This window comes from Schistocerca americana, chromosome 2 (assembly GCF_021461395.2).
Source record: "Schistocerca americana isolate TAMUIC-IGC-003095 chromosome 2, iqSchAmer2.1, whole genome shotgun sequence".
Classification (NCBI taxonomy): domain Eukaryota; kingdom Metazoa; phylum Arthropoda; class Insecta; order Orthoptera; family Acrididae; genus Schistocerca; species Schistocerca americana.
The window spans coordinates 925,173,624-925,200,060 of record NC_060120.1 but is presented as its reverse complement, the minus strand read 5'-3'; the positions used below and the strand labels follow the sequence as shown (position 1 = coordinate 925,200,060).

At 38.4% G+C, this 26,437-nt stretch overlaps 1 protein-coding gene across 1 annotated transcript in view; it reads right to left on the bottom strand.

The window, feature by feature from the left end:
- LOC124595972 (rho GTPase-activating protein conundrum) overlaps window positions 1-26,437 on the bottom strand; it is a 244,228-nt gene that overhangs the window by 25,768 nt on the left and 192,023 nt on the right. Inside the window, exons 4-9 of the mRNA XM_047134911.1 lie at window positions 23,931-24,112; window positions 16,485-16,630; window positions 11,807-12,005; window positions 7,933-8,143; window positions 3,944-4,094; window positions 3,594-3,688 (exon numbers count right to left, since the gene is read on the bottom strand). Coding sequence (XP_046990867.1) covers window positions 3,594-3,688; window positions 3,944-4,094; window positions 7,933-8,143; window positions 11,807-12,005; window positions 16,485-16,630; window positions 23,931-24,112 — 984 coding nt within the window. The remainder of the gene's footprint in view (window positions 1-3,593; window positions 3,689-3,943; window positions 4,095-7,932; window positions 8,144-11,806; window positions 12,006-16,484; window positions 16,631-23,930; window positions 24,113-26,437) is intronic.

Here is a 26,437-nt window from a genome sequence, read left to right as displayed (position 1 = left end):
GGATGAAGACTACTGATCTGGCAGTTGAGAAATGTATCAATCTAGGCTGTATTCAACCATCTCTACATGATCAATTTGGCCTCTAGATGTCCATTGTAAAGAATAGTACAAACCCCCTCCTTAACTGTGCACAAAAGTCGGCAAGGAAACATATTGAACAGAACATAGATCAATATAATGTCCCCTTCACTGACAATTGCAGGATTCGTCAGTCGACTGATGATCATTGTAGATCGAGGTGGCCAGATACAAGTACACAGCTCATCAATGTTGTCATGTGAGGGCAGGTGGGTCTCTCATATTTTGGGCTGGTGGCATTGTGTATGGATTTTGCAAGTTCCACATTATTTTTATCATCTGGATATAGCTCTGGATACTAGTATAATTAAAATGTTTTTATTTTCTTACACAATCACAATTATCTTTACAGATGATCAGTTTCAAGAGTTTGAAATGAATATTTAGAGATCTAAAAATAAAAAAAGGGATAAAAACTTCAAATTGAGATGTCATGTAAAATACATTTAGTATTGTGAAATAATGTGACAGTAAAATGTTCATACCCAGTTGTTCTCTAACTTAAAAGATATTCTGCTACATTTTATACAATAGAATCAAACGTAGTAAAATACTGAAGCAGAGTTAGTCAAGGTCTACAATAGGGCTTTTCCTCTTCAATAGTTGGTTTATTTACATCACAGTCAGTCAAGTGTTTCAAGTGTCAGCAGCAGGACCAGCATACCACCAGATTTCCACAACAGGAGGCCATTGTACAATTCCATGCTGAAAAGTAATGCCTCTGATTCTTTTGTTATTGTGAAAACTCTTAATGCTCTTTAAAGAAAATAAACACTATTAACGGTCTACATATTTATTCTTCATGTCTACATACTTGTTTCTCAACATAGTCACCTCGGCAATCAACACATTTCTCCTCTCTACAAAGACCAGTTTGCTGATACTGTCACTGTTGAATGTTTGACTTTGCTGACACAGCCACAACCTCACCTCATCTTGCACTGCTTCATCACTGTTGAAGAGATGTCCTCGAAGGTATTCTTTAAGTTTTGGAAACAGAAGAAAATCAGATGTGGGCAATTCAAAACAGTATGGACGGTAATTGGCAACAGTGAACCCAAGGCATCAGATTGTTGCAGATGTCACAGCACTCGTGTGCAGTCTAGTATTGTCATGCTGAAGGAGAGGATGCTCAATGTGTGGACAAACTCTTCAAATTCGAAACTTGATTACAGCTCGCTATTTCCCACGCACCAACAATGCTACATTACACATCGCCATGTCACACACTACAATTTGGAGCACTCTAGCAGCAGAGGGCTGCAAATACGTAGACATGAAGAATAAAGATGTAGAACATTAATAACATTTGTTTCATGTAAAAAGCTTTAAGAGTTTTCATGTAAAAAATTAGGATGCATTCCTTTTCAGCACACCCTCATATATACTGTAATCCTTCCCATCCTGTGTGGTAATCCTCCCCTTACCCACTGTTCTGGGTGACGTACCAATAACTCTCCCCATTTCTTGATCCTTGCCAATCATTTTTCTTCATCGCTCTTCTTTTCCCTTCAACACTTCTGCCAGAAGAAGGAGTCACTGGCTTCAAAAGCCTGCACATTTCCACAACTTTTACTTTTTTTTTCGTCTACTGCTCCTTAGTGAGCAGATTTTTTGTATCTATCCAATTATACTGTATATACTGAATTCACATTCAGCAACTTATTCAGCCCCTTGTTTGCTGGGTAAATTTCTGGTTTCTGCAGTGTGCACAGATGATATCTCTAGCTGGCTGTGTGAAAGATCTTTTGATTTTTATCAATATTTGAAATGTTATTTTTTCAAGCCCGTAAGTGAAAATGCAATGTTGTCTTGTTACTAGTGCATGTATGCCATAGAGAAAGAGCAGTAGCTCAAAAGCTAAGACTGCAACACAAATCAGTCAGCTGTCAGTGAGTGGCTGTCTTTTCTCAAGTTTGCCAAGGGGGGACTGTCAAAGTCTCAGGACCAGTACATAGACACATCCATAACCAAACATACACTGAAGAGCCAAAGAAACTGGTACACCTGCCTAATATTGTGTAGGGCCACCGCGAGCTTGCAGAAGTGCCGCAACACGATATGGCATGGACTTGACTAATGTCTGAAGTAGTACTGGAGGTAACTGACATGATGAATCTTGCTGGGCTGTCCACAAATCCATTAGAGCACGAGGGGGTGGAGACCTCTTCTGACCAGCACGTTGCAAGGCATCTCAGACATGCACAATAATGTTCATGTTTGGGAAATCTGGTGGCCAGCAGAAATGTTTAAACTCAGAAGAGTGTTTCTGGATCCACTCTGAAGCATTTCTGGACATGTGGAGCATCGCATTGTCCTGCTGGAGTTGCCCAAGTCTGTCGGAATGCACAACGGGCATGAATAGATGCAGGTGATCAGACAGGATGCTTACATATGTGTCACCTGTCAGAGTCATACCTAGACCTATCAGGAGTCCCATCACTCCAACAGCACATGCCTCCACCAGATTTAACAGTCACCTGTTGACAAGCAGTTTCCAAGGATTCACGAAGTTGTCTTTGTACCCATACATGTCCATCCGCTTGATACAATTTGAGATGAGACTTGCCCGACTAGGCAACGTGGTTCCAGTCATCAACAGTCCAATGTTGGTGTTGACGGGCCCAGGCAAGATGTGAAGCTTTGTGTCGTGCAGTCATCATGGAACACAAGTGAGCCTTTGACTCCAAAAGCCCAACTCGATGACGTTTGATTGAATGGTTTCACAGTGACATTTGTTGATGGCCCAGCACTGAAATCTGTAGCAATCTGTAAAAGGATTGCATTTCTGTCACACTGAATGATTCTCTTCAGTCGTTGTTGGTCTCGTTCTTGCAGGATCTTTTTCTGGCCACAGTGATGTTGGAGATTTGATGTTTTACTAGATTCTTGATATTCATGGCACACTCATGAGATGGTCATATGGGAAAATCCCCACTTCATCACTACCTTGGAGATGCTGCGTCCCATTGGTCGTGTGCTGACTATGACACCATGTTCAAACTCACTTAAATCTTGATCACCTGTCATTGTAGCAGCAGTAACCGATCTAACGATTGCACCAGACACTTGTTGTCTTATATAGGTGTAACCAACTGCAACGCCATATTCTGCCTGTTTCCGTATTTCTATATTTGAATACGCATGCCTGTACCAGTTTCTTTGGCACTTCAGTGTATATTGTACTTTCTGGCGACAGTCCTGATACTTTATGAAATATTATTTAAAAAGTGGAGGGAAATAAAATGTATCAAATTTGCTTGATGACAAGGGTATGAGCATCCACTCAGAACTCTGTAAAATGCAATGAGTAAAGATGACGCTTTCTGTCACACTTTTATTCTGAGAAATCTATCCTAGACCTAGGTATCTATGATTTCCTTATTGTAGCACTTTTTTTTATGGATCTCCAAAAAACCAACTTTATTTTCAACTTTTAATTTGTTCTTTTGTCCAAAATGTGATTCTTTCACCAACATATCTTAATAATGGAAAATAATGTTTATACTTTTTACCTTCTGGAAAATAAGAGGCACTTTACAATCCTCTCCAATGATTTGATGATCTTTTTCTAGCAGTGCTGCTAAAGAAACTCCAAATACATTTCCTTCTGAAAAAAGGAAATATACTCATTAAGAATTACACAAAGGCACGTTTCGTAGGCTACTAGCATAAATAAAGTAAATAAATTAGGAGTAAAGGTAACAACTCATAGCATAATGCAGGTACTGAGTCATCAACAGAAACATAAACAAGACTGAAAATATTGCTGTTTTTCAGGCAAATCCATTTTGAACTGGAGCATGAATCATGTTATCTTTACTTCTAAATTATTTACATTCTATGTAAATAAACGTCATATTACCTTCTTTTCTCTTCTTTTTTGGAGTTTTCCTTTTAGTAAAAGTAATATTGTAAGCATCAAGAAGTGCCGTTACTTCCAGCAACAAGAGAGGGCGAAGCCTGAGCATGTCATCTTCACCAAGAAACTCTATCCACGTACGACCTGATGGAACCTGGATAAAAAAGAAATACATATTAATTAAGTACTATTGGCAATATGGTATGGTATATTATTTTACTTCAAAATACTGTTGAATATAAACCCAAGTTGCATATTAAGTATGAACACTTTACATGCATCTCATCCCAGTGCAAAAATGTTGTTATTCAGTCACTGAATTTTTAAATGATGTTAAAGAGTTCTTTGAAGAGTAATGTAACAGCTTTGTACTGATGGTTGAACATTAAGATTAATTTTAGATTTTTTTCTGATACATAGTGTGTATTTCAGTTATATTACTTGTAGTGATGAGTCTCTTGCACTTTGATTTGATTTATGTGTGTATATAATGAGATAATGAAATAATGATTCTGATTTTTTGATTCTAATTCTGGTATTGTAAACTCACTCCAGGTTGATATAAGTATAATATATCCTAAAATGTGAATCATGAAATCTTTTGGAATGATTTTCAGACATGAAATAATACTAAACTATTTTACTTTTATTTATTTAATTTTACTTGATACCTCAGATACAAGCCAATTTAAAATTTAACTGAGTCAGACAAATATCCTTTGGCTACAGTTAATATCTTTACATAAAGAATCAATTCCAGGAGCCCATACAAAACTTAATTAAAGTATCTATTAAACACACGAGGCAATACTGACCCTACGACTTATCTTAGAAGATAGATTAAGGAAAGGCAAACCTACATTTCTAGCATTTGTAGACTATTGAAAGCTTTTGACAGTGTTGACTGGAATACTCTCTTTCAAATTCTGAAGGTGGCAGGGGTAAAATAAAGGAAGCGAAAGGCTATTTACAATTTGTACAGAAACTAAATGGCAGATGGCAGTTAAAAGAGGCCCGGGGCATGAAAGGGAAGCAGTGGTTGGGAAGGGAGTGAGACAGGGTTGTAGCCTATCCCCGATGTTATTCAATCTGTATTCTGACCAAGCAATAAAGGAAGCAAAAGAAAAATTCGGAGTAGGAATTAAAATCCACGGAGAAGAAATAAAAACTTTGAGGTTCACCGATGACACTGAAATTCTGTCAGAGACAGCAAAGGATCTGGAAGAGCAGCTGAACAGAATGGACAGTGTCTTGAAAGGAGGATATAAGGTGTACATCAACAAAAGCAAAATAAGGATAGTGGAATGTAGTTGAATTAAATCGGGTGATGCTGAGGGAATCAGATTAGGAAATGAGACACTTAAAGTAGTAGATGAGTTTTTCCATTTGGGGAGCAAAATAACTGATGATGGTCGAAGTAGAGAGGATATAAAATGTAGACTGGCAATGGCAAGGAAAGTGTTTCTGAAGAAGAGAAATTTGTTAACATCGAGTATTGATTTAAGTGTCAGGAAGTCGTTTCTGAAAGTATTTGTATGGAGTGTAGCCATGTATGGAAGTGAAATGTGGATGATAAATAGTTTAGACAAAAAGAGAAAAGAAGCTTTTGAAATGTGGTGCTACAGAAGAATGCTGAAAATTTGATGGGTAGATCACATAACTAATGAGGAGGTATTGAACAGAATTGTGGAGAAGAGAAATTTGTGGCACAACTTGACTGGAGGAAGGGATCAGTTGGTAGGACATGTTCTGAGGCATCAAGGGATCACCAATTTAGCATTGGAGGGCAGCATGGAGGGTAAAAATCTTAGAGGGAGAGCAAGAGATGAATACACTAAGCAGATTCAGTAGGATGTAGGTTGCAGTAGGTACTGGAAGATGAAGAAGCTTGCACAGGATAGAGTAGCAAGGAGAGCTGCATCAAACCAGTCTCTGGACTGAAGACTACAACAACAACAACATTAAACTGATGTAGTAATATGTAAATGCAATGATTTTCATGTCTCCAGTCACTGGGAATCTTTATGAATAAGTTTATGAATATGAAATGGTCCTCTGAAAAACATTCTCAAACTGATTTCACATGCATATGAAATTTCATTATTTCTCTTTTGTGTGTGTGTGTTTTTTTTGGAGGGGGCCACCTACAGTTGCTTTGATGGCTACTTATTTTCTGTAAAGAACTGATAAGTCATTTAATTTTTATCTCAGGCTCTGATAAATTAATTTTGGAGTGATTTTTTGAATCTTCTGGTGTCTCATTTGCATTTCTCTTATGATTTTCTCTGCTTCCAAGCTGAGTTATGGACATAATTTCATCAATTACTAGCACTATAATTTCTATTAATATTTTATGCCTTCTACCAAGCTTTATTGATCAGTTCTTTACTATTAATGGTCACAGGAAAGTTAATGGCAAACACCTACATCTACATCTATACTCAGCAAGAACTGTGAAGTGCCTAGCAGAGAGTACATCCCATTGTACCAGTTTAAGGGTTTTTTCCCAATTCCATTCATGTATGATGTGCAGGAAGAATGATTATTTAAATGACCCCATGCATGCTGTAATTAATCTAATCTTGCCCTCATTATCTCTACAGCAGTGATACATAAGGGGTTGTAGTATATTCCTAGAATCATCATTTAAAGCCAGTTCTTGAAACTTTCTAAGTAGGTTTTCTTGGGACAGTTTACATCTCTCTTCAAGAGTCTGCCAGTACAGTTTCTTCAGCATCTCTGCAACATGCTGTCATTTGCACTACCCATCTCTGTATACACTCAATACCCCTCTTACTCTTTTCTGGTATGGGCCCCGCACACTTGAGCAGTATTCTGGAAGGGTAGACAGACTGCATTTCACAAGTATACTACCAATAAACCAAAGTCTGCCACTTTCTTTGCCCATGGCTGAGTCTATGTAACCATTCCATTTCATGTCCCTACAAAGTGTTACACCCACATACTTGTAGGAGTTACTTGATTGCAATTGTGAATCACTGATACTATAGTCATAGGATACTACCCTTTTTGTTTTGTGAAGTGCACAATTTACATTTTTGAACATTTGAAGCAAGTTGTTAATCTTTGCACCACCTTGAAATCTTATCAAGATCTGACTGAATGTTGATGCAGCTTCTTTCAGACACTAATTCATTACAGATAATTGAAGCACCTGCAAAAAGTTTGAGGTTACTATTAATATTACTCACACATCATTAGTATGCAACATGAAGAGCAAGGGTCCCAACACACTTCCCTACACTACACTCAAAGTTACTTCTGCATCTGTGTATGGCTCTCCATCCATTTTACTTTTGATAATAAAGGCAGATGTGGTACTGAGTCAAGTACTTTTTGGATATTAACTACACCTACCGGACTGCTTGGATCCAAAGCTTTCAGTAAGTCATGTGAGAAAAGTGAGTATTGAGTTTCACATGACCAATGTTTTTGGAATCCATGTTGGTTGGCATGGAGGATGTTATTCTGTTCAATATACCTCATTATGTTTGAGCTCAGAGTATTTTCTAAGATTCTGGAACAAAACATTGTCATGGATACTGGATAGTAGTTCTGTGGATCACTTCTATGGGTGTGATCTGTGCTTTCTTCCAGCACCTGGGCACAATTTTTTGTCTGAGGGATTTACAACAGATTATAGTTAAGCTGATAGGGATTCCATCGAGCCCTGGAGCTTTGTAAATTTTTACTTTGGAGTGAACTAGATAAACAATTTTTAAACGTTATTTAGAAAAGGCAACTGAGGAATAGTTGAATAACATTATACACAACTTCAGTACTGAAAAAGTATGAACTCCAAGACAAAAACTTCAAATAACACAATAAGAAATAGTTTTATATCACACAAAGTTATTTACAGTTACAAATCCACATAGCATAACATTTCATTCCAAAAACTATGTTGTCATATAAATAAACTTTATATATATATATATATATATATATATGCAGAAAATTATAACACTTACCTTGCCTTTTGGCAATCCATTAGGATACTGTTGTCTTTTACTTTGGCTCTGAAGACAGATTTCTTCAAAACCAAGTTGTCCAATAGACCCAGACCTTCTAATGTGTCCTTTTACATGATTTCTTTGGTTAGACATTCGGAGTTCATTCTCACTAGTTGTATCTATATTATATAGATTACTGTGACTTCTTGCAACAGATACATGACCATTTCTGCGTACAAGAAATATTTCCTTAATACATGAAAATGAAGGCAACATTCAAAATGTTTGCAAGCTGTTGTACATTAGCAGTACACAGGCCATGGATATTAGTCCTTAATTACTCTTCTCCTGCCTCACAATGCCACTCAAGCTAATTTATTAATTACACAGCTATACACACACTAAAATCAAGACATTCAAGAAAAATTTAGAATTGATTAAGATGCATTAGTCTGCATCCATAGCTGATTGGTCTGCATGGCTGACTGACTTGCAGGAGATCCAGGTTCCTGATACAGCCATGGATTTTTTCCATGGTGGGAGGACTGGTGCAAGGTGCACTCAGCCTTGTGAGGCCAACTGAGAAGCTACTTGACTGTTTAGTAATTGTTCCAAGGTCAAGAAACCCGACAATTATGGGGAGAGTGGCCACATGCGCCTCCACATCGCACATAATGATGCCATTGACAGAGAATGACATGGAGTCCAGTCGGGCTGATTGATCTATCTAGGGCCAGAATGCAGAACTTTACCTACCTTATCAAAGGACATTAATCTCAAACAGGGAAATGTCAGTTTAGTTCTTGGATTCATCCTTACTTGTTCAAAATCAAAAAGTGGTTCAAATGGCTCTGAACACTATGGGACTTGACATCTGGGGTCATCAATCCCCTAGAACTTAGAACTACTTAAACCCAACTAACCTAAGGACATCACACACACATCCATGCCTGAGGCAGGATTCAAACCTGCAACCATAGCAGTCGCGTGGTTATGGACTGAAGCTCCTAGAACCGCTCGGCCACCGCGGCCGGCTAGTTCAAAATGAAACCTATTATTCTCTGTAGCAAAACTTTCATACAGGAAATGTATAAGTCAAATGATACAATATGTCAGGAGTATCAGTTCACATTTAATCTGCTCAACTGTAACTTTGTTTCAACATTGTGTGGATATATCGATATAATAATGAGGAGACACTTGTGATTAATATCATATTTTACTGTACACTGAAACAGAAGTAAATCTACATCTACATCTGCAAGTGCAACCCATGATGAGGTGAACAGCAGAGGGTTCATCCAATTGTACCAGTTATTAGGGTTTCTTTCTGTTCCATTGACATATGGAGCACAGGAAGAATGATTTTCTGAATGCCTCTGTGCATGCAGTAATTATTATGATCTTATCTTCATGATCCCTACTTGAGCAATATGTAGGGAGTTGTAGTAAGTTCCTAGAGTAATCATTTAAAGCCAATTCTTGAAACTTTGTTAATAAATTTTCTTGGGTTCGTTTATGTCTATCTTCAAGAGTCCTCCAGTTCAGTTCCTTCAGTATCTCTGTGACACCCTCCCATGGATTAAAAAAAAACTGTAATCTCTCACACTGCCCTTCTCTCTATACGTTCAATATCTGTTAGGCCTGTCTGGTATGGGTCCCACAAACTTGAGCAATATTCTAGAACCAGTCACATGAGGGAATTTTAGCAATCTCCTTTGTAGATTGATTGCATTTCCCCAGTATTCTATCAATAAACTGGAAGTTGGCCACCTGCTTTACCCACAACTGAACCTATGTAATCATTCCATTTCATATCACCTCACAGTGTTACACCCAGGTATTTGTATGAGTTGGCTGATTCAAAAAGTGAATCAATGATACAGTCATAAGATACTATGTTTTTTTTATTTTGTGAAGTGCAAAATTTTACATTTCTGAACAGTTAAAGCAAGTTGCCAATCTCTGCACCATTCTGAAATCTTATCAAGATCTGACAATATTTATGCAGCTTCTTTCAGATATTACTTCATTATAGATAACTGCATCATCTGCAAAAAGCTTGATTTTACTGTTAATATTCTACTTTCGAAGTGGGAACATATTTATTAAAAGCAGTAATTACTGTAAAAATGAAGGCACTGATTTTCTAATGAGGTTGATACTGATAAATTTACAGAAATGATCCCTCTGAGACGTGAAGGTTTTTCTATGTAGCAGAAGTTTTTTACCTTTAGCAGACCCAAGAATTACATCTCTGACAGCTAACATACAAAAAATGGCATAACATGTGGGGACAGTGTCTGTCTCTATTAGATAATCAGCATATAATCTCATGAGAATTGTATATGGTTTTTGCATTCCTGTTTCCATTTTTCGACAGGTGTAGCAGTTAAGAGTAAAATATTCCTTAGCCCTCTACAGACACATGTTTCTTTGTACCACAAAAAGTGTGGTGGCATACTGTATTTGTTTTTCTAGTGAGCTGTTCACACATTAAACTATAAAACAATGATACTCTACTAATATTTATCTGATACATTTGTTCTTCCTCTCTATACATGGGTAGAAGAATTTACATACAAAAGAACAACCTTTACAAAAGGAAAAATAAAAAATCAAATAAAAAATATATTTATTTGGAAAACGAATATAAATTATACAAGACAAATTGACAGTACAATTAAATATCATAATTGTCATGTAGTTTCTTGACCCTGTAACCTTGGTGGCTGATGTTTGCAAATGGGCTCAAGCCTAATTGTTGGCCACATCTCTTCACTCTGATCACACTGCAGCACTTTGTTATAATTCTGTGCAATTTATTGCATTCTGTATAAACAGGTAATGTACAACCCATCTGTCCCAAGTGAGATTGGAATATTCTGCTGAGTGTAGTAAAGATATCGTGTTGCACTGAGTAATGTTTGAGGACAGGAATTGAATGACATCCCAGTAAACTCATGGAAAATATTGTTCCTCACTGCAACCTCCACCTTTCATTTTAAGCAGGATGCCTTGTAAGTTAGTGGTATAAAATTATCTTTAAGTAATGTAGGGTCAAACACTGTTCCAACTCACTTTTTTCCCAATCACCATTTATATTCTTTGCTGCTTTCATGGTTCATTTAGTTGGTTTCGTAATGGATAAGAAGGTCACTTATTGCGTTAGAGTCTGCCTCCATAGCCAAGCAGTCAATGTGACAGACCCTCATGCGAGGGATGCAAGTTCGATTCACATGGTCTTCAGGGCCTGACCACGTGGTTTCCTTTTCTTCCTTTTCCATTTCACTAGTGATGCTCTGTGCTTTCCCTTCACATTTTCCACCTTGCATTGTCATGCAAATATTGTCAATAACAGTTAATCTCTCGGCGCACGAAGAAGACTAATCTGTAGTGGACACACAGAATGATAAATGTGAGAGAAAACAGCCCTTTAAGAAATAATTTTCTCTGCTTTATCAGAATGTTTCACTCATCACCTTAGGCTTCCTGTGCCATTTGGTGTGTTCCTGTACAGGTTTTCTTGAGTTTCACACAAAATTTAATGCAGACACGTTGCTCCTCTAACTCTGTCATCCCAAAATTTGCAAACTGCGTGACACAATGTTCTACTCAGTATAGCACAGAACAACAACTAACAGATGTACAGCAATGAAACGTCTGGCAGTTACACATAAAACACAGGCGTGTGCAGGGATGCCAACTGCATTTCGCTCCAACACACCATTGGTGCAGAATTACCAATGTTCTGGATTTTTTTGAACAGACCGCGTATATACAGACATTATACCCACACATCTGCAAGATTTTTTAGGATACATTCAACTTCAACACATAAGGGAATTTTTTACCATCATAATTCATGAATCTCTCTCTACATGAAACTTACTTGGTCTTAATTCTGTCAGCAACTGGTATGTAGCCATTACCCTTCAGTTTGTTTGGAGACAAGTAATGCCTGTTATTGCTGTCAATATTATTATTGTGGTCATCAGGTACAGTTGGATCACTACCACTACGGATCCTTTCTCTTGGCCGAGGTAAATGCATTGTACCAATCATTTGGTAATTCAGCATTTTTATTCCTTCTGAAAATTGACATAGAGAAATATCAAAACAATGAATAATAATGAAGAAAATAAAAATAATAAAATAAAATAATGTATTTCAGTTGATTCTTAGAGATAGAGTTATGCAATCAAATTTTGGTTATGATTGCTAGAACTGTTTTACCGGCTCAATGGGTAAAAAAGGGGAATGAATTAACCAGAGTATTGCTGTAAGAACCAACCAATTACCTCACTAAAAAAATTTATGAATCTCACAGGAAGCCTAAATAATGATGATGAATAGTATCATAAATGACTAGCTGAACAGTTATGTTTTGTAACTATGTTATATAACCATATTGTGATGCATTCCAGTTCTTGAAAAATTACACAGCTCTACAAAATAAAATTTTTTTTTCGTTGCCAGGGAAGTTTGAACGAAAATGGGATATTGTTATGATACTCATTCCGAGTATATTTGTACTTTTTCCAAATTGGCTCTGGTTTTTGAGATATAGGTTATTTGTGGAAATAAGAGTTTCATGTGGATAATATCGACTGCAGGGTCCATATATGGTGTAATGTATTTGCTACCTGTTTTTTAATTAGTGATATTGTACTATCTTTATTAAACAATTGTGCTCAGGGAGTGCATCTGTGTGGTTGAGGATTACATCATGCAAACATCACACTGTCAGCATGTGTTCAGTCCTGTTGTGCGGTGCGTGTGTTGAAGATATTGAGGGTTGTGCAGATTTGAATTCGGCGGTACTCGACATTCATTTGTTGGCCGAGGTAATCCCCGCAACAGCCGATAGGTAGCGTTCAGTGTAAACAAGAAAAATGGCGATGGTCGAAAGTCACACACATGTGCAGTGCAGCTTCAAGGAGATAGAACCTTTTCATCGTGACGTAGCAAATAAGAGGTGAGTATTCATTTCACACAAAACAATTAATGATGTTTGTTGGATGTGATTGACATGCAAATACAAGGAAGTTCTGCATAATATGTAGTATTTGTGCAATTTTGTTTTAGGAAAACATGAGTTCTTCACGCCGTCTTTGCGTGAACCATCCAGATGAGTTCTGCTACATTTGTGGTGAATACGTTCTTCAAAAGAACAGGAAGAATATCACTCCTTTTGTGAAGGAAGCGTATCTGGCATATTTCGGAATTAAACTTGGAGATCAAGACAAGGCATAAAGTTTGTAAATGCTGTGTGGAGTGCTTACGGCAGTGGACAAAACGAAAAAGGAAAAGCTTAAACTTCGGAGTGCCTATGGTATGGAGAGAGCAGAAGAACCATATAGATGATTGCTATTTTTGCATTGTTGATGTGAAAGGTTTTAATAAGTTCAAAAAACGAAAGTGGGAATATCCCGATTTGGAGTCAGCAAGAAGACCGGTGGTGCACAGCAACGATGTTCCTGTACCAACCTTCACAACATTACCCACGCTAACATCATCAGATGACGATGTGCACGGCGAGGAATGTACAAGTAGTGGTCCGGAATATGAAGGACGTGAGACACAACCCCAGCAGTTCGACCAGAAGGAGCTCAGTGACTTGATACGAGAACTCAATCTTTCAAAGCAAGCATCAGAACTGTTAGCATCCAGGCTTAAGGAAAAGAACTGTCTTCATTCAAGTGTTAAAATAACAGCTTACCGGACGAGAGAAGAAAACCTTCTTCCATACTTCAACCAAGAAGAGGTTATAGTGTATTGCAGCAATATACCTGGACTTTTACTTGAATTGGGGCTGCCAGAATATAGACCAGAGGACTGGCGTCTCTTCATAGACAGTTCCACTAGAAGTTTAAAATGTGTTCTCCTACACAATGGCAATCGTTACGCATCTATTCCAATTGCCCACTCAACAAAACTTTGTGAAGCATATGCTAACATCAAGATGGTTCTGCAGAAAATTCAGTATATGCAGCACCAGTGGTTGATTTGTGTTGATTTGAAAATGGTGAACTTCTTGCTTGGACAACAAAGTGGATAAACAAAGCACCCATGTTTTATCTGCATGTGGGATAGTAGGGCAAAGCACGAACATTGGAAGCAGAAAATATGGCCTGCAAGGGAACATATGACTGTTGGTGAAGCAAACATCATTAATGAACCTCTGGTTAGTAGGGACGAGATTGTTCTTCCACCATTACATATTAAGTTAGGACTAATGAAGCAATTCACCAAAGCTTTAGACAGAAATGGTAATTGCTTCACATACATCTGCAATACGTTCCCTGGACTCAGTAGTGAAAAACTTAAGGCAGGAATATTTGATGGTCCTCAAATTCGCAGGCTCATCAACGATACCAATTTTACAAGTGTCATGACTGTCACTGAAGCATCGGCCTGGAACAGTTTTGTCGCTGTTGTAAAATGTTTTTTGGGCAATCATAAAGCTCCCAATTACGAGGAACTGGTCAAAAACATGCTCACTAACTTTCAAAACTTAGGAGCTTCCTTCACAGCCACTTGGATCGATTTCCTCGTAATCTAGGTGATTTCAGTGAGGAACAAGGAGAGCGGTTCCATCAAGATATGAAAGGAATAGAGGAAAGATATAAAGGAAGATGGGACAGGCATATGATGGCAGATTATTGCTGGAATCTGCAACGTGACTGTTCTGAAGAGACCTATAAAAGGAAAGCGTGCAGGAAGCGGTTCGTCATGGACGGAAAATGATATACTTATAGAGAAACTTTTCAATTATGTTTTATACGTGGACAAATGCCTATCAGGTTTTCATAGAAGCTATTTATAAAGATTATTTTCTTGTTTCATTGTAGTTTGTAGCGCTCGAGTTCAGTATTAGCAATTTTTTCTAATTTTTTGAATAAATCATGCATTATCTCAAAAACTAGAGCCAAACTGCATAAATGGTTGCTATATTCGTCCTCAGTGCCACTAACCCATCCTAAAGCCACTCAAATATCCTTGGCAAGAAAATGAGTGTTGACCAGTGTTATCTGCAAGCTTCATTCTTGTATTTAGAACAATTTGTCCCTTTAGATAGAGTTTATTTCTAAAGCCAGCATCAGACTACACACTTAGATGTTCTTGAAAAACCATTTCAATGCAGCATGAACTACTTAATGTATTAACTATGTACACAAAATACTGAGACCTTAATTCTAATGATGAGAAAGAAAAAAACCTTTTTGAACCTAAATTTCGGGGTTCAGGCATGAGCTCATCTTCAGATGGAGATACACTTTTTTGTGTAATTTACTTACTCTTTCTACATCATGCAATTTCCACAAAAATTGAAAGAAGGAAGGAAAATTATGGTTTAACATCCCAACAATGATTAGGGTTATTAGAGATGAAACACAAGCTCAGAATGAATAAAGAGGAGTGTGAAAATCATTCGTGTAATTTTCAAAGAAAACCATTCTGACATTTCCCTTAAATGATTAAAAAATGGAAATCCTACATCTGGTTAGCCAGATAATCCCCCCAAACAGGATACCATTATGCTAAACACTGTGTGGCCTAAGATCGAGCACAAGAAATGTGTGCCACTATTTCAAGGTCATCACTGGCCTAAAATCAATAATGGTAAATTAAATAAGTTTTATTTTTTACAGACTAAGAACCCCAGACTTACCATGTGAATCATAGAACAGGCAATTAACACTTAAAATAGTGTCAATATCAGTATGATATTTCTTTATTTACTTAACAACATATTCATCAAATGATACCAGTGACAGTACTTGGCCAATATGGCTTTTCAGACTTTTAATTCGTTTACTGCCACAAGACAACCAACGGCAAGGCAGAGCCATCTTCTGTGGCTGGCAGCAGCCACATAGCAGTCAACGTGTTAAATAAGGATGTGTTATGCGGCAATACACTCCTCCTGAACATAAATGACTTGCCACAGCCATTGTTACTCATTAAAAGTCACAGCAGAAGAAAGAAATTCTGTAATAGTTCTAGAAGAATTTAGCAATTACATAAATTATCTGTAAACGTATTTTCAAGACTGCATAAATTATGAGTATTCCTCATGTGAAAAGTATTTACAGAATTCATCTGAATGAGGTCCGAGCAAGTGGGGATATGTCTTCTTCAGGGCAAAACTTGTTCACTGGATTAGTTTTGTTTATAACATGACTATAAAGAATCAGTTTTATGTGTAGTGTGGCTTTTTGACCAATGAATCCATAATATATACGGAACTGTGTTTGGCTTCGGTTGTCAACAAGAATGATACCAGTATTGCATTACCTCCAGACTGCTTTCACCCATAGTTCACCAGATTAATAGCATAACTAAGTGGAATACCTTTTTATCTTGTTGCACATTCAATAATATGTCCATTTACTTCAGAATACCAGTTCCCCACCATTTAGAAGCATTTATCTACACAATAGACAAAGGCCTTAAACTAAAGAAAAATATGTTATCAATTGTATGTTATCAAACAAAAGGGAGTAATTTTCTCTCAAGTTGGTTTATCAATCTGCAACAACGGAATAATCAAACAGGCAACTAACCATTGTCTGAGGCAAGTGAGCCTTTACTGCCTCGCCAAGCTCCTGGGTGACTGAAGATGTCGAGGCTAGAGCCTGAAAATGGTGTACTTGGCTGCCGGTGCCCCATATCCTTGTGATGGTTGCGTAACGGTGGGGAGGCTCCATAGCTGTAGAAAAACAGAAGTGTCAGCTCAGTATTTTTTATCCTTAAAATATTTGCTTCCTCATGAGAATTTGGACTTTCTAAATTGGTTTGACCCTTGTCTTCATTGCACTTCAGAAATGGTAATAGAGGGTGTTAAAGAAAAAGTATTCTGTATTTTAAGAGGTGGCAGTATGGACTGAAACAAGACAAAAATGTCAGTGCACATGGGCTCCAAAATTCACACCTTAAGAGCTATGATCACTTTTTCATCTTTACCGCTGCAAAACCCGTGTCTTGGACTGCAAACCCTTTGCTGTTTTGGTCCATACTACCATCTCTCAAAACTTAGAATACTTTTTTTTTAACACCCTGTGTAATGAACAAAAATGAATTTAACTTAATGCTGATGCATATTGCTTGGAGAAATCGTTTCAGTTCTTGGCTGATGGTTGTTTGATTGATAATCTGTCATTTCACCAGCACGAATGGTTGGCAGTTCTGGAGAATTATCATCCATTGCCAGCCAGCAGCCAGTCATGTGCCAATGTGCTACAGCACACTGTAAATGCCACAGTAAAATTATACCATTTCTCTTTGAATGCATGCTGGTATGCAAATAAAATGGACGAAAACATGTTTTGTAGCACTCTCTCTGTGATTACTAGAAACCCATACCAAATGCTGAAATGGTCAACCATGCTACAATAACTCAGAGAATGGCTGTTTTTGACAGCGGATGCTCAGATGCAATGTCATCCTTGCCGGCACAAAGGATTACGTTGCTCCCAGCACCAGGTCAGTATTTTTCTTTGAAAATATGTAAAGTATTGTGCAAGGAAATGGCAAATTCTGTAGACGACCTCCTAAAGAGGCCATTTTCCAGGAGATCATTGGAGAAGAAACATGCAGTTCAACAGTTACGTAGACCTACTCCAAATTTAAATATAACAGGGGGAGGGCATATGATGGGGCTCACCAATTTGGCTCAAACTATGTGAGCAGAAGTGGGTAGATGTCCCCTTCAAGTTCCAAAAATATTTCACCTGAATGGGCCATGGTAAAATTCTCTAAAGAGTTATGAGTAGAGTACAGGGGATGTTTGAGCAATACTTGACATGTCAATATTGCAGTATTGTTGCTCAGTGGTCTAGAGCACTGACTGACAATTCGTCGGATTGGTTCACTATGACAATCTTTCTTTTCATGCCTAACAGTGTTAAAATATTAATTATAAAATTTAAATATATTTAAAGAGTTCAGTTCATATATGTAAAATTAATATGCTCTATTTAATTACAATTACTATCCTTGTATGTTAGGGAACAATTGACAGGAATGGGGGAAAGAAATACAGTAGAAGAAGAATGGGTAGCTCTGAGGGATGAAGTAGTGAAGGCAGCAGAGGATCAAGTAGGTAAAAAGACGAGGGCTAATAGAAATCCTTGGGTAACAGAAGAAATATTGAATTTAATTGATGAAAGGAGAAAATATAAAAATGCAGTAAATGAAGCAGGCTAAAAGGAATACAAACGTCTCAAAAATGAGATCGACAGGAAGTGCAAAATGGCTAAGCAGGGATGGCTAGAGGACAAATGTAAGGATGTAGAGGCTTGTCTCACTAGGGGTAAGATAGATACTGCCTACAGGAAAATTAAAGAGACCTTTGGAGAGAAGAGAACCACTTGTATGAATATCAAGAGCTCAGATGGCAACCCAGTTCTAAGCAAAGAAGGGAAGGCAGAAAGGTGGAAGGAGCATATAGAGGGTTTATACAAGGGCGATGTACTTGAGGACAATATTATGGAAATGGAAGAGGATGTAGATGAAGATGAAATGGGAGATAAGATACTGCGTGAAGAGTTTGACAGAGCACTGAAAGACCTGAGTCGAAACTAGGCCCCGGGAGTAGACAACATTCCATTAGAACTACCGATGGCCTTGGAAGAGCCAGTCATGACAAAACTCTACCATCTGGTGAGCAAGATGTATGAGACAGGCGAAATACCCACAGACTTCAAGAAGAATATAATAATTCCAATCCCAAAGAAAGCAGGTGTTGACAGATGTGAAAATTACCGAACTATCAGTCTAATAAGTCACAGCTGCAAAATACTAACACGAATTCTTTACAGACGAATGGAAAAACTGGTAGAAGCGGACCTCGTGGAAGATCAGTTTGGATTCCGTAGAAAAGTTGGAACACGTGAGGCAATACTAACCTTACGACTTGTCTTAGAAGAAAGATTAAGAAAAGGCAAACCTACGTTTCTAGCATTTGTAGACTTAGAGAAAGCTTTTGACAACGTTAACTGGAATACTCTCTTTCAAATTCTGAAGGTGGCAGGGGTAAAATACAGGGAGCGAAAGGCTATTTATAATTTGTACAGAAACCAGATGGCAGTTATAAGAGTCAAGGGGCATGAAAGGGAAGCAGTGGTTGGGAAAGGAGTGAGACAGGGTTGTAGCCTCTCCCCGATGTTATTCAATCTGTATACTGAGCAAGCAGTAAAGGAAACAAAAGAAAAATTCGGAGTAGGTATTAAAATCCATGGAGAAGAAATAAAAACTTTGACGTTCGCCGATGACATTGTAATTCTGTCAGAGACAGCAAAGGACTTGGAAGAGCAGTTGAACGGAATGGACAGTGTCTTGAAAGGAGGATATAAGATGAACATCAACAAAAGCAAAACGAGGATAATGGAATGTAGTCAAATTAAATCGGGTGATGCTGAGGGGATTAGATTAGGAAATGAGACACTTAAAGTAGTAAAGGAGTTTTGCTATTTGGGGAGCAAAATAACTGATGATGGTCGAAGTAGAGAGGATATAAAATGTAGACTGGCAATGGCAAAGAAAGCGTTTCTGAAGAAGAGAAATTTGTTAACATTGAGTATAAATTTAAGTGTCAGGAAGTTATTTCTGAAAGTATTTGTATGGAGTGTAGCCATGTATGGAAGTGAAACATGGACGATAACCAGTTTGGACAAGAAGAGAATAGAAGCTTTCGAAATGTGGTGCTACAGAAGAATGCTGAAGATAAGGTGGGTAGATCACGTAACTAATGAGGAGGTATTGAATAGGATTGGGGAGAAGAGAAGTTTGTGGCACAACTTGACTAGAAGAAGGGATCAGTTGGTAGGACATGTTTTGAGGCATCAAGGGATCACAAATTTGGCATTGGAGGGCAGCGTGGAGGGTAAAAATCGTAGAGGGAGACCAAGAGATGAATACACTAAGCAGATTCAGAAGGATGTAGGTTGCAGTAGGCACTGGGAGATGAAGAAGCTCGCACAGGATAGAGTAGCATGGAGAGCTGCACCAAACCAGTCTCAGGACTGAAGACCACAACAACAACAACATCCTTGTAAGTCAGAAGTTAATAGGTGGTGGTGAAAAAAGTGAGTATACAAGGAAATTTATTAAGAAAGTGTATGAAAAGAGTTGGATTTTTGGGTGTGATATTTGCCATGCACATTTTTGCTTTCCCTTTTTGTTATTCAGGAACAATGATGCATGGGACACAGGGACAGAGAAAGATCTAGGACATATTAATCCATTAATAAAAATACATATCAGAAATCATAAACATGTAAACAACATACATGATCTTAGTGCATTAGGTAAAGCTAATTCTGCAACAATTTTAAGTCATGTCTCACACTAATAAAATTGTGCATGAGCTGCCACTGTCCATTTCTCAAGGTGGATTGAAGCTGGGCACATGGGAAAAGATTATTCCATGTGTTATGACTCTGATTCCTGATAATAACTACAATTTTTTCCTTTACTTCTTCTTCAAATTTTGTACATTCTCTGAAATAGCATACTCGTGGTAGGTGCTCGTATATTTCAAAAACTTAACTAAGCTTTCACCCCCTCTTACAATAGATTCATTATTAAAGGCGATATTTTCAGTGTGATGGTTTTAAAAAATATATGACTATTGAAAATAATACTACAGTTCATCAAGTGAAATTTTTAGTGAGCTGATCTATATATTTAGATTAGTTAACATACACCATCAGAAAGACTGGAATTCAAACTTTTTGATAATATATTTCAAATTCTGTGAAACTAATTAATTTATAAGATAATAAATACTTAATTTAAGAAATAGTTATGTTTTCTGTTGCAGATTTGACATCTGTGCTTGTTAAAGTTTGACCTTCGCCATTATACTTCTGTTGACTTGATTTTCATGCACATGATGACATACTCCACTTATTGATTAAAACAGTAATTTAGAACTTTGGATAATTTACCATAATTTTAAATATGACACTTGTACTCATAAATAGCATATTCCCAATAAACGTTTCTGCATTCCTACAGCCACACATATTTCGTAAACCACATTACTGCCTTAGCACATTATCCACATGGATTAGCAGACTTTAACCTAGCCATTTTTCAAATGATTATGTAGTTTGGGGAATAATCTGCTCATATGCCAGTCTTTAAATAGCTGGGTGCCAACCAAAAACCCCTGTCAGTGCTTGCCTTGTGAACATTCTAACACCTATGTCAAGTTTGCACCGCAGTACCACACAAGAACAACTATGTCATTTCATATCTAATGAGTCATGGGCACATTAGCAACTGCATGAAACCTGTGTGCAAAATATCTGTCCATTCTGAGTATGCCACCAGAAATAATTCAAATAACAGCTATGTATCAAGTATTCGTAACATCTATGTGACACTGCCATGAATCTGCAAAAATGTGTGTCTGATTGTGTACATGTAACTTTATCAAAAACATTATCTTGTGCACTGTTCTTATCACCATGCATCTACTGTGTCATGCTGTTATTGTGTTCACTGATTATTGTGCCACTTCACTGAGACCGTGTTCTGAAGTTTATGTTTAGAGATAGAAGTCTGGAGATCTTTACCTGTATAAGATGTGAATATGAAACTGTATCTTGTCATTACGGTGTTAATAAGTGTGGAAAGAGCCATTTAACTATTAAATTTTTGTTATGTACATCATTTACACAATCACAAAAGAAACACTTTTCGGCTATTTCAAGTAGACTTCTAGCTACAATACATTGCGGAATTGATAGAAAATGCCAGTTGGGGACTTTTCCAATAGGGCATGCCTTGCCATTTGCTATGTGCTGTTCTTCTCCATAGGGCACAAATCCAGGAGGCACTTAGCATGAGGCTTTCATCTTCTTGTTGAAGTTTTTGTTAAGATTGTAGCTCCTAGCAATTCCTCAGAACTGACTGCTCTTCCACAGATAAATTTTGAGTGTTGATGAGTTTTATACAATCTTCTGCAATATTCAAGATGAGCTTACTTTTGGTCAGTTTCTCTGTCTGTTTAGGCATACAGTTCTGTTTATATTCTGTGATCCTGATTTTAATATATTGTCCAGTAATTTCAAAATATCCTTTACAGCATGATCATGATGTGTGTGTTTGGCTGAAATGAGACACTCATTAATTTCTTTTTGCTGAATTATACAAATGCCAGTAACTCTCACCTGACCTCTGATTCCTTAAAGGATCAAACACTGAATGAGTGTAGTCTGAGAAATTTGCACTCTACTTAAGAAAAGCTAATTTTTCACATATCTCACTGTTTATGTCATACCTCCTGAATGACACACACTGCCCAGTCACATTAATGTGACCCCTTGGAAAAAGCTTCAAGCTTTTGCTGTGTGAACCACAGCAAGAAGTTAACAAAAAGAGTCAGTGAGGTTCTAGGAGGTACTGACAGGGATGTGGAGCCATGCCGACTCCAATGACATCGCCAGCTGCGCTAGGTTTGTCTGTTGAGAATACCTGGTGCGAACAGCCCGATCAAGTTGGTCTTACAGATTCTCAATTGGTTTTAAATCTGGGAAGTGTGGTGGCCAGGGGAGTATGGTAAACTCATCCTGGTGGTCTCTGAACCACACACATACGCTGTGAGTTATGTAACATGTTGCAGTATCCTGCTGGTAATGCCATTGTGCCAAGGAAATCAAACTGCACGTAGGTGTGGATGCGGTCCGAAAGGATGGACACTTACCTGTGTTGATCCATTGTGCCTTCCAGAATGATGAGATCACCCAACATCCTTCGGCTAGAACTCTTCTGGTGATTGTTGCAAGGTATTTGCTTTCAGACATTTCATATCTTGTAGCCAATGACCATCTGTCCGATGGAGCATAAAACATGATTCATCTCAAAAGGATACCTGTCACCACTCAGTGGATGTCCAGTTGCAGTGCTGGTGTGCAAGCTCTAGTGTTTGTCGCTGATGAACAGCAGACTGCATGGGTGCATGAACCATCTGCCTGCTGCAGAGGATCATGCACAGAAACTTTCACTGAATGGTCATTGAGAAGACACTGGTGGTAGCTCCTTTGTTCATCTGGGTGGGTGGTTGTTAAACAGTTGAAAGTCTATTTGCCTGTACACATCTCTGCAATCGTCATTCATCTCTATCACCTATGGCCTGCTGCACACCGTGGTTGTCTCTGAGCCAATTCTTGTACAGCGCCATTTTACCTTGACACACTTTGGTTAGTGTCATCTGTTTTAGAAATGCGTCCACCATTAGCCCACAGAGGGCTGATAGCATTGATCTCCCTTCAATTTACATATACTGTTTCACAGCCACTGGATTTGTGTGGTGTCTGTTATTTTGAAGGAACTGACACCATGCTTTCAAGTAATTGATAAGCCTGGCTGGGCAATGGATACGCTTTCATCAATGTGAATGCACAAATATGTCTGACCTCCTGTGGAAAACTGTAAGTAGTGAACAGGAGTATAATGGACAGGGACTGAGGATATGTGGAGCTCTATGGGAGTATAGATCAGCTATGAGGCATGCTGAGATAGTTGTGATAACACTGTGTCCTGGATGGCGCAGTGGTTACTGCACCTGCCTAGTGAGCAGGAGATCCCAGGTCCATTACACATTTTTGCTCATTACCACTGATTCCGCTTAAAGTCCCTCTGTAGCTTATAGCAGTGATCTCCCTTCAATTTACATACATTTTATAAATGTTTAGCATATAGCCATATTTACAAATTAATTTGCAATGTGAATGTAAAATGACTCATTCCATAATATTACAATTTATTGTGCAAAATGACCCATGAACCATGAAACAAACAAAATAACTAACTGACTAACTAACAAACCACCATGAGCATGGGGGGCAACTCTATGAGAAAGATGGCCATCTGCATGGGCATTATATCAAATTATCAATCAAATAATCCTTGGCCAAAGAATCTGATAGAGATGTCTCCAGATAATACATCAAGAAGTGGCTCCTAGAGTCTCAAAGATTACATATATTGCTGTTACTTACAAAAATTTAGGAGGTGACCGAGAAAGACCATTCCAGTCATGGTGACCAGCTCTCGGCAGGATTATGTGGGCAGGTGTCTGTGACCACACTTCATTGGTAGAACCTTCTGCTTCATCTGTTGGGAGGTCAGAATCCAAGGAGTCTGGTGTTGCACTCCGCGATCTCGTGCCAGTGCTTGAATTCTAGAAAATTATTACTCTGGTAAGAAAAATTATACCAAAAATGAATATATATGAGACAGACTTACTTTGAGTAGCAATCTCCACCCAATTATAAGCCATTTTATCAGAACAAAGCAGGTACTAACCTTGTATGAATTTTGTTTGATGGTGTGCTTCTGGGTGTTCTGCCAAGTTGCACAGTTAATGCTTAAAAGTGAAACAACAATTTGGCAGAACAACTGGAAGCACACCATTAACACAGAATGCTGAGGAAAATTGAGCAATGACATCAGTGTTGTTGTTTTCTACAAGACAAAATTTGCAGAAATTTATTTCCACTTATAATTCTATGGTACAGTTATGGATTGCTACTGCCCACGTGGGCAGTATAGTGGATGATACTGGGAACCTAATGACAAGCATCAGACAGATCAAACTCCCTGTGGCGTTAATTACCATGCATTAACTCAGATCATATCTAAAACCAATCACTGAGGTTGTTGTTGGGGGGACATTGCTTATATGTTAAAGATGGAAGGAGGAAAGCTAAGTTAACCACAGGAAAGGAAGGCCACTGTAACGCCTTCATTAAAACTTCATCATAAACAGTGCCTCACATGGATACTGATGGTTTTGTCTAGCCCTGAGGAGCTGATACATTGCACATACACTATGTGATCAAAAGTATGTGGACATCCCCAAAAACATACATTTTTCATATTAGGTGTACTGTGCTGCCACCTACTGCCAGGTACTCTACATCAGCGACCTCAGTAGTCATTAGACATTGTGAGAGAGCAGAACAGAGTGCTCTGTGGAACTCACAGACTCCGAACGTGGTCGGGTGACTGGATGTCACTTGTGTCATACGTCTGCACACGAGATTTCCACACTCCTAAACATCCCTAGGTCCACTGTTTCCAATGTGGTAGTGAAGTGGAAACGTGAAGGGACACATACATCACAAAAGCATACAGGCTGACCTCATCTGTTGACTGACAGAGGGCGCTGACAGTTGAAGAGGGTTGTAATGTGACAACATCTATCCAGACCATCACATAGGAATTCCAAACCGCTTCAGAATCCACTGCAAATACTTTGACAGTTATGCGGGAGGTGAGAAAACTTGGATTTCATGGTCGAGTGGCTGCTCATAAGCCATACATCATGCTGGTAAATGCCAAACAACACCTCGCTTGGTGTAAGGAGCATAAACATTGGACGACTGAACAGTGGAAAAATGTTGTGTGGAGTGATGAATAATGGTACACAATATGGCGGTCCGGTGGCAAGGTGTGGGTATGGCGAATGCTCGGTAAGCATTATCTGCCAGCGTGTGTAGTGCCACCAGTAAAATTTGGAGGTGATGGTGTGATCATGCTTTTCATGAAGAGGGCTTTCACTCGTTGTTTTGCGTGGCACTATCACAGCACAGGCCTACATTGATGTTTTAAGCGCCTTCTTGGTTCCCATTGTTGAAGAGCAATTTGGGGATGGCGATTGCATTTTCAGCACAGCCTATGGCAGAGTGGTTACACGACAATAACATCCCTGTAATGGACTGACCTGCACAGAGTCCTGACCTGAATCCTACGGAACACCTTTGGGATGTTTTGGAATGCTGACTTTGTGTCAGGCCTCACCAACTGACATCCAAACCTCTCCTCAGTGCAGCATTCCGTGAAGAATGGACTGCCATTACCCAGGAAACCTTCCAGCACCTGATTGAATGTATGCCTGTGAGAGTGGAAGGTGTCATCAAGACTAAGGGTGGGCCAATACCATACCGAATTCCAGCAACATTACCGATGGAGGGCGCCACAAACTTGTAAGTCATTTTCAGCCATGTGTTCGGATACTTTTGATCACACAATGAATTATGACACACAATTTCAGCTCTTTTAATGTAATTGCAATTCCGGATACCAAATCTATCCCTCCCCCCCCCCCCCCCAAACACACACACCATTTCCAAATTCAAGGTAAACCATTTAAATTGTCAAAATATTAGCTTTCTAAACTGATGTAGCAGAGGTCTTGTCTCCCAGTTTTCTGGGCTAGTGATTCCTATACAGCATTGCCTGTTTCCTTCTTGTTTTTTGTACAGTTCACAGTGAAGATTTTCCAAGAAGAAAGTAAACCACTTAACATGATAAAACTGTTATAGAATCATTTGAAAAGTATTTGAACAATTAGTTTGTCTGTCAAACTAATATGACAAAGGGCAAACATTGTAGGTTCTGAACACATGACTACTCACCACTCAAGAAACTACAATGAGAAATATTATGGAGTTACTTCACACAATCAAGGTGGCACATGCCAATATCTCTTCAGATGCCTTCT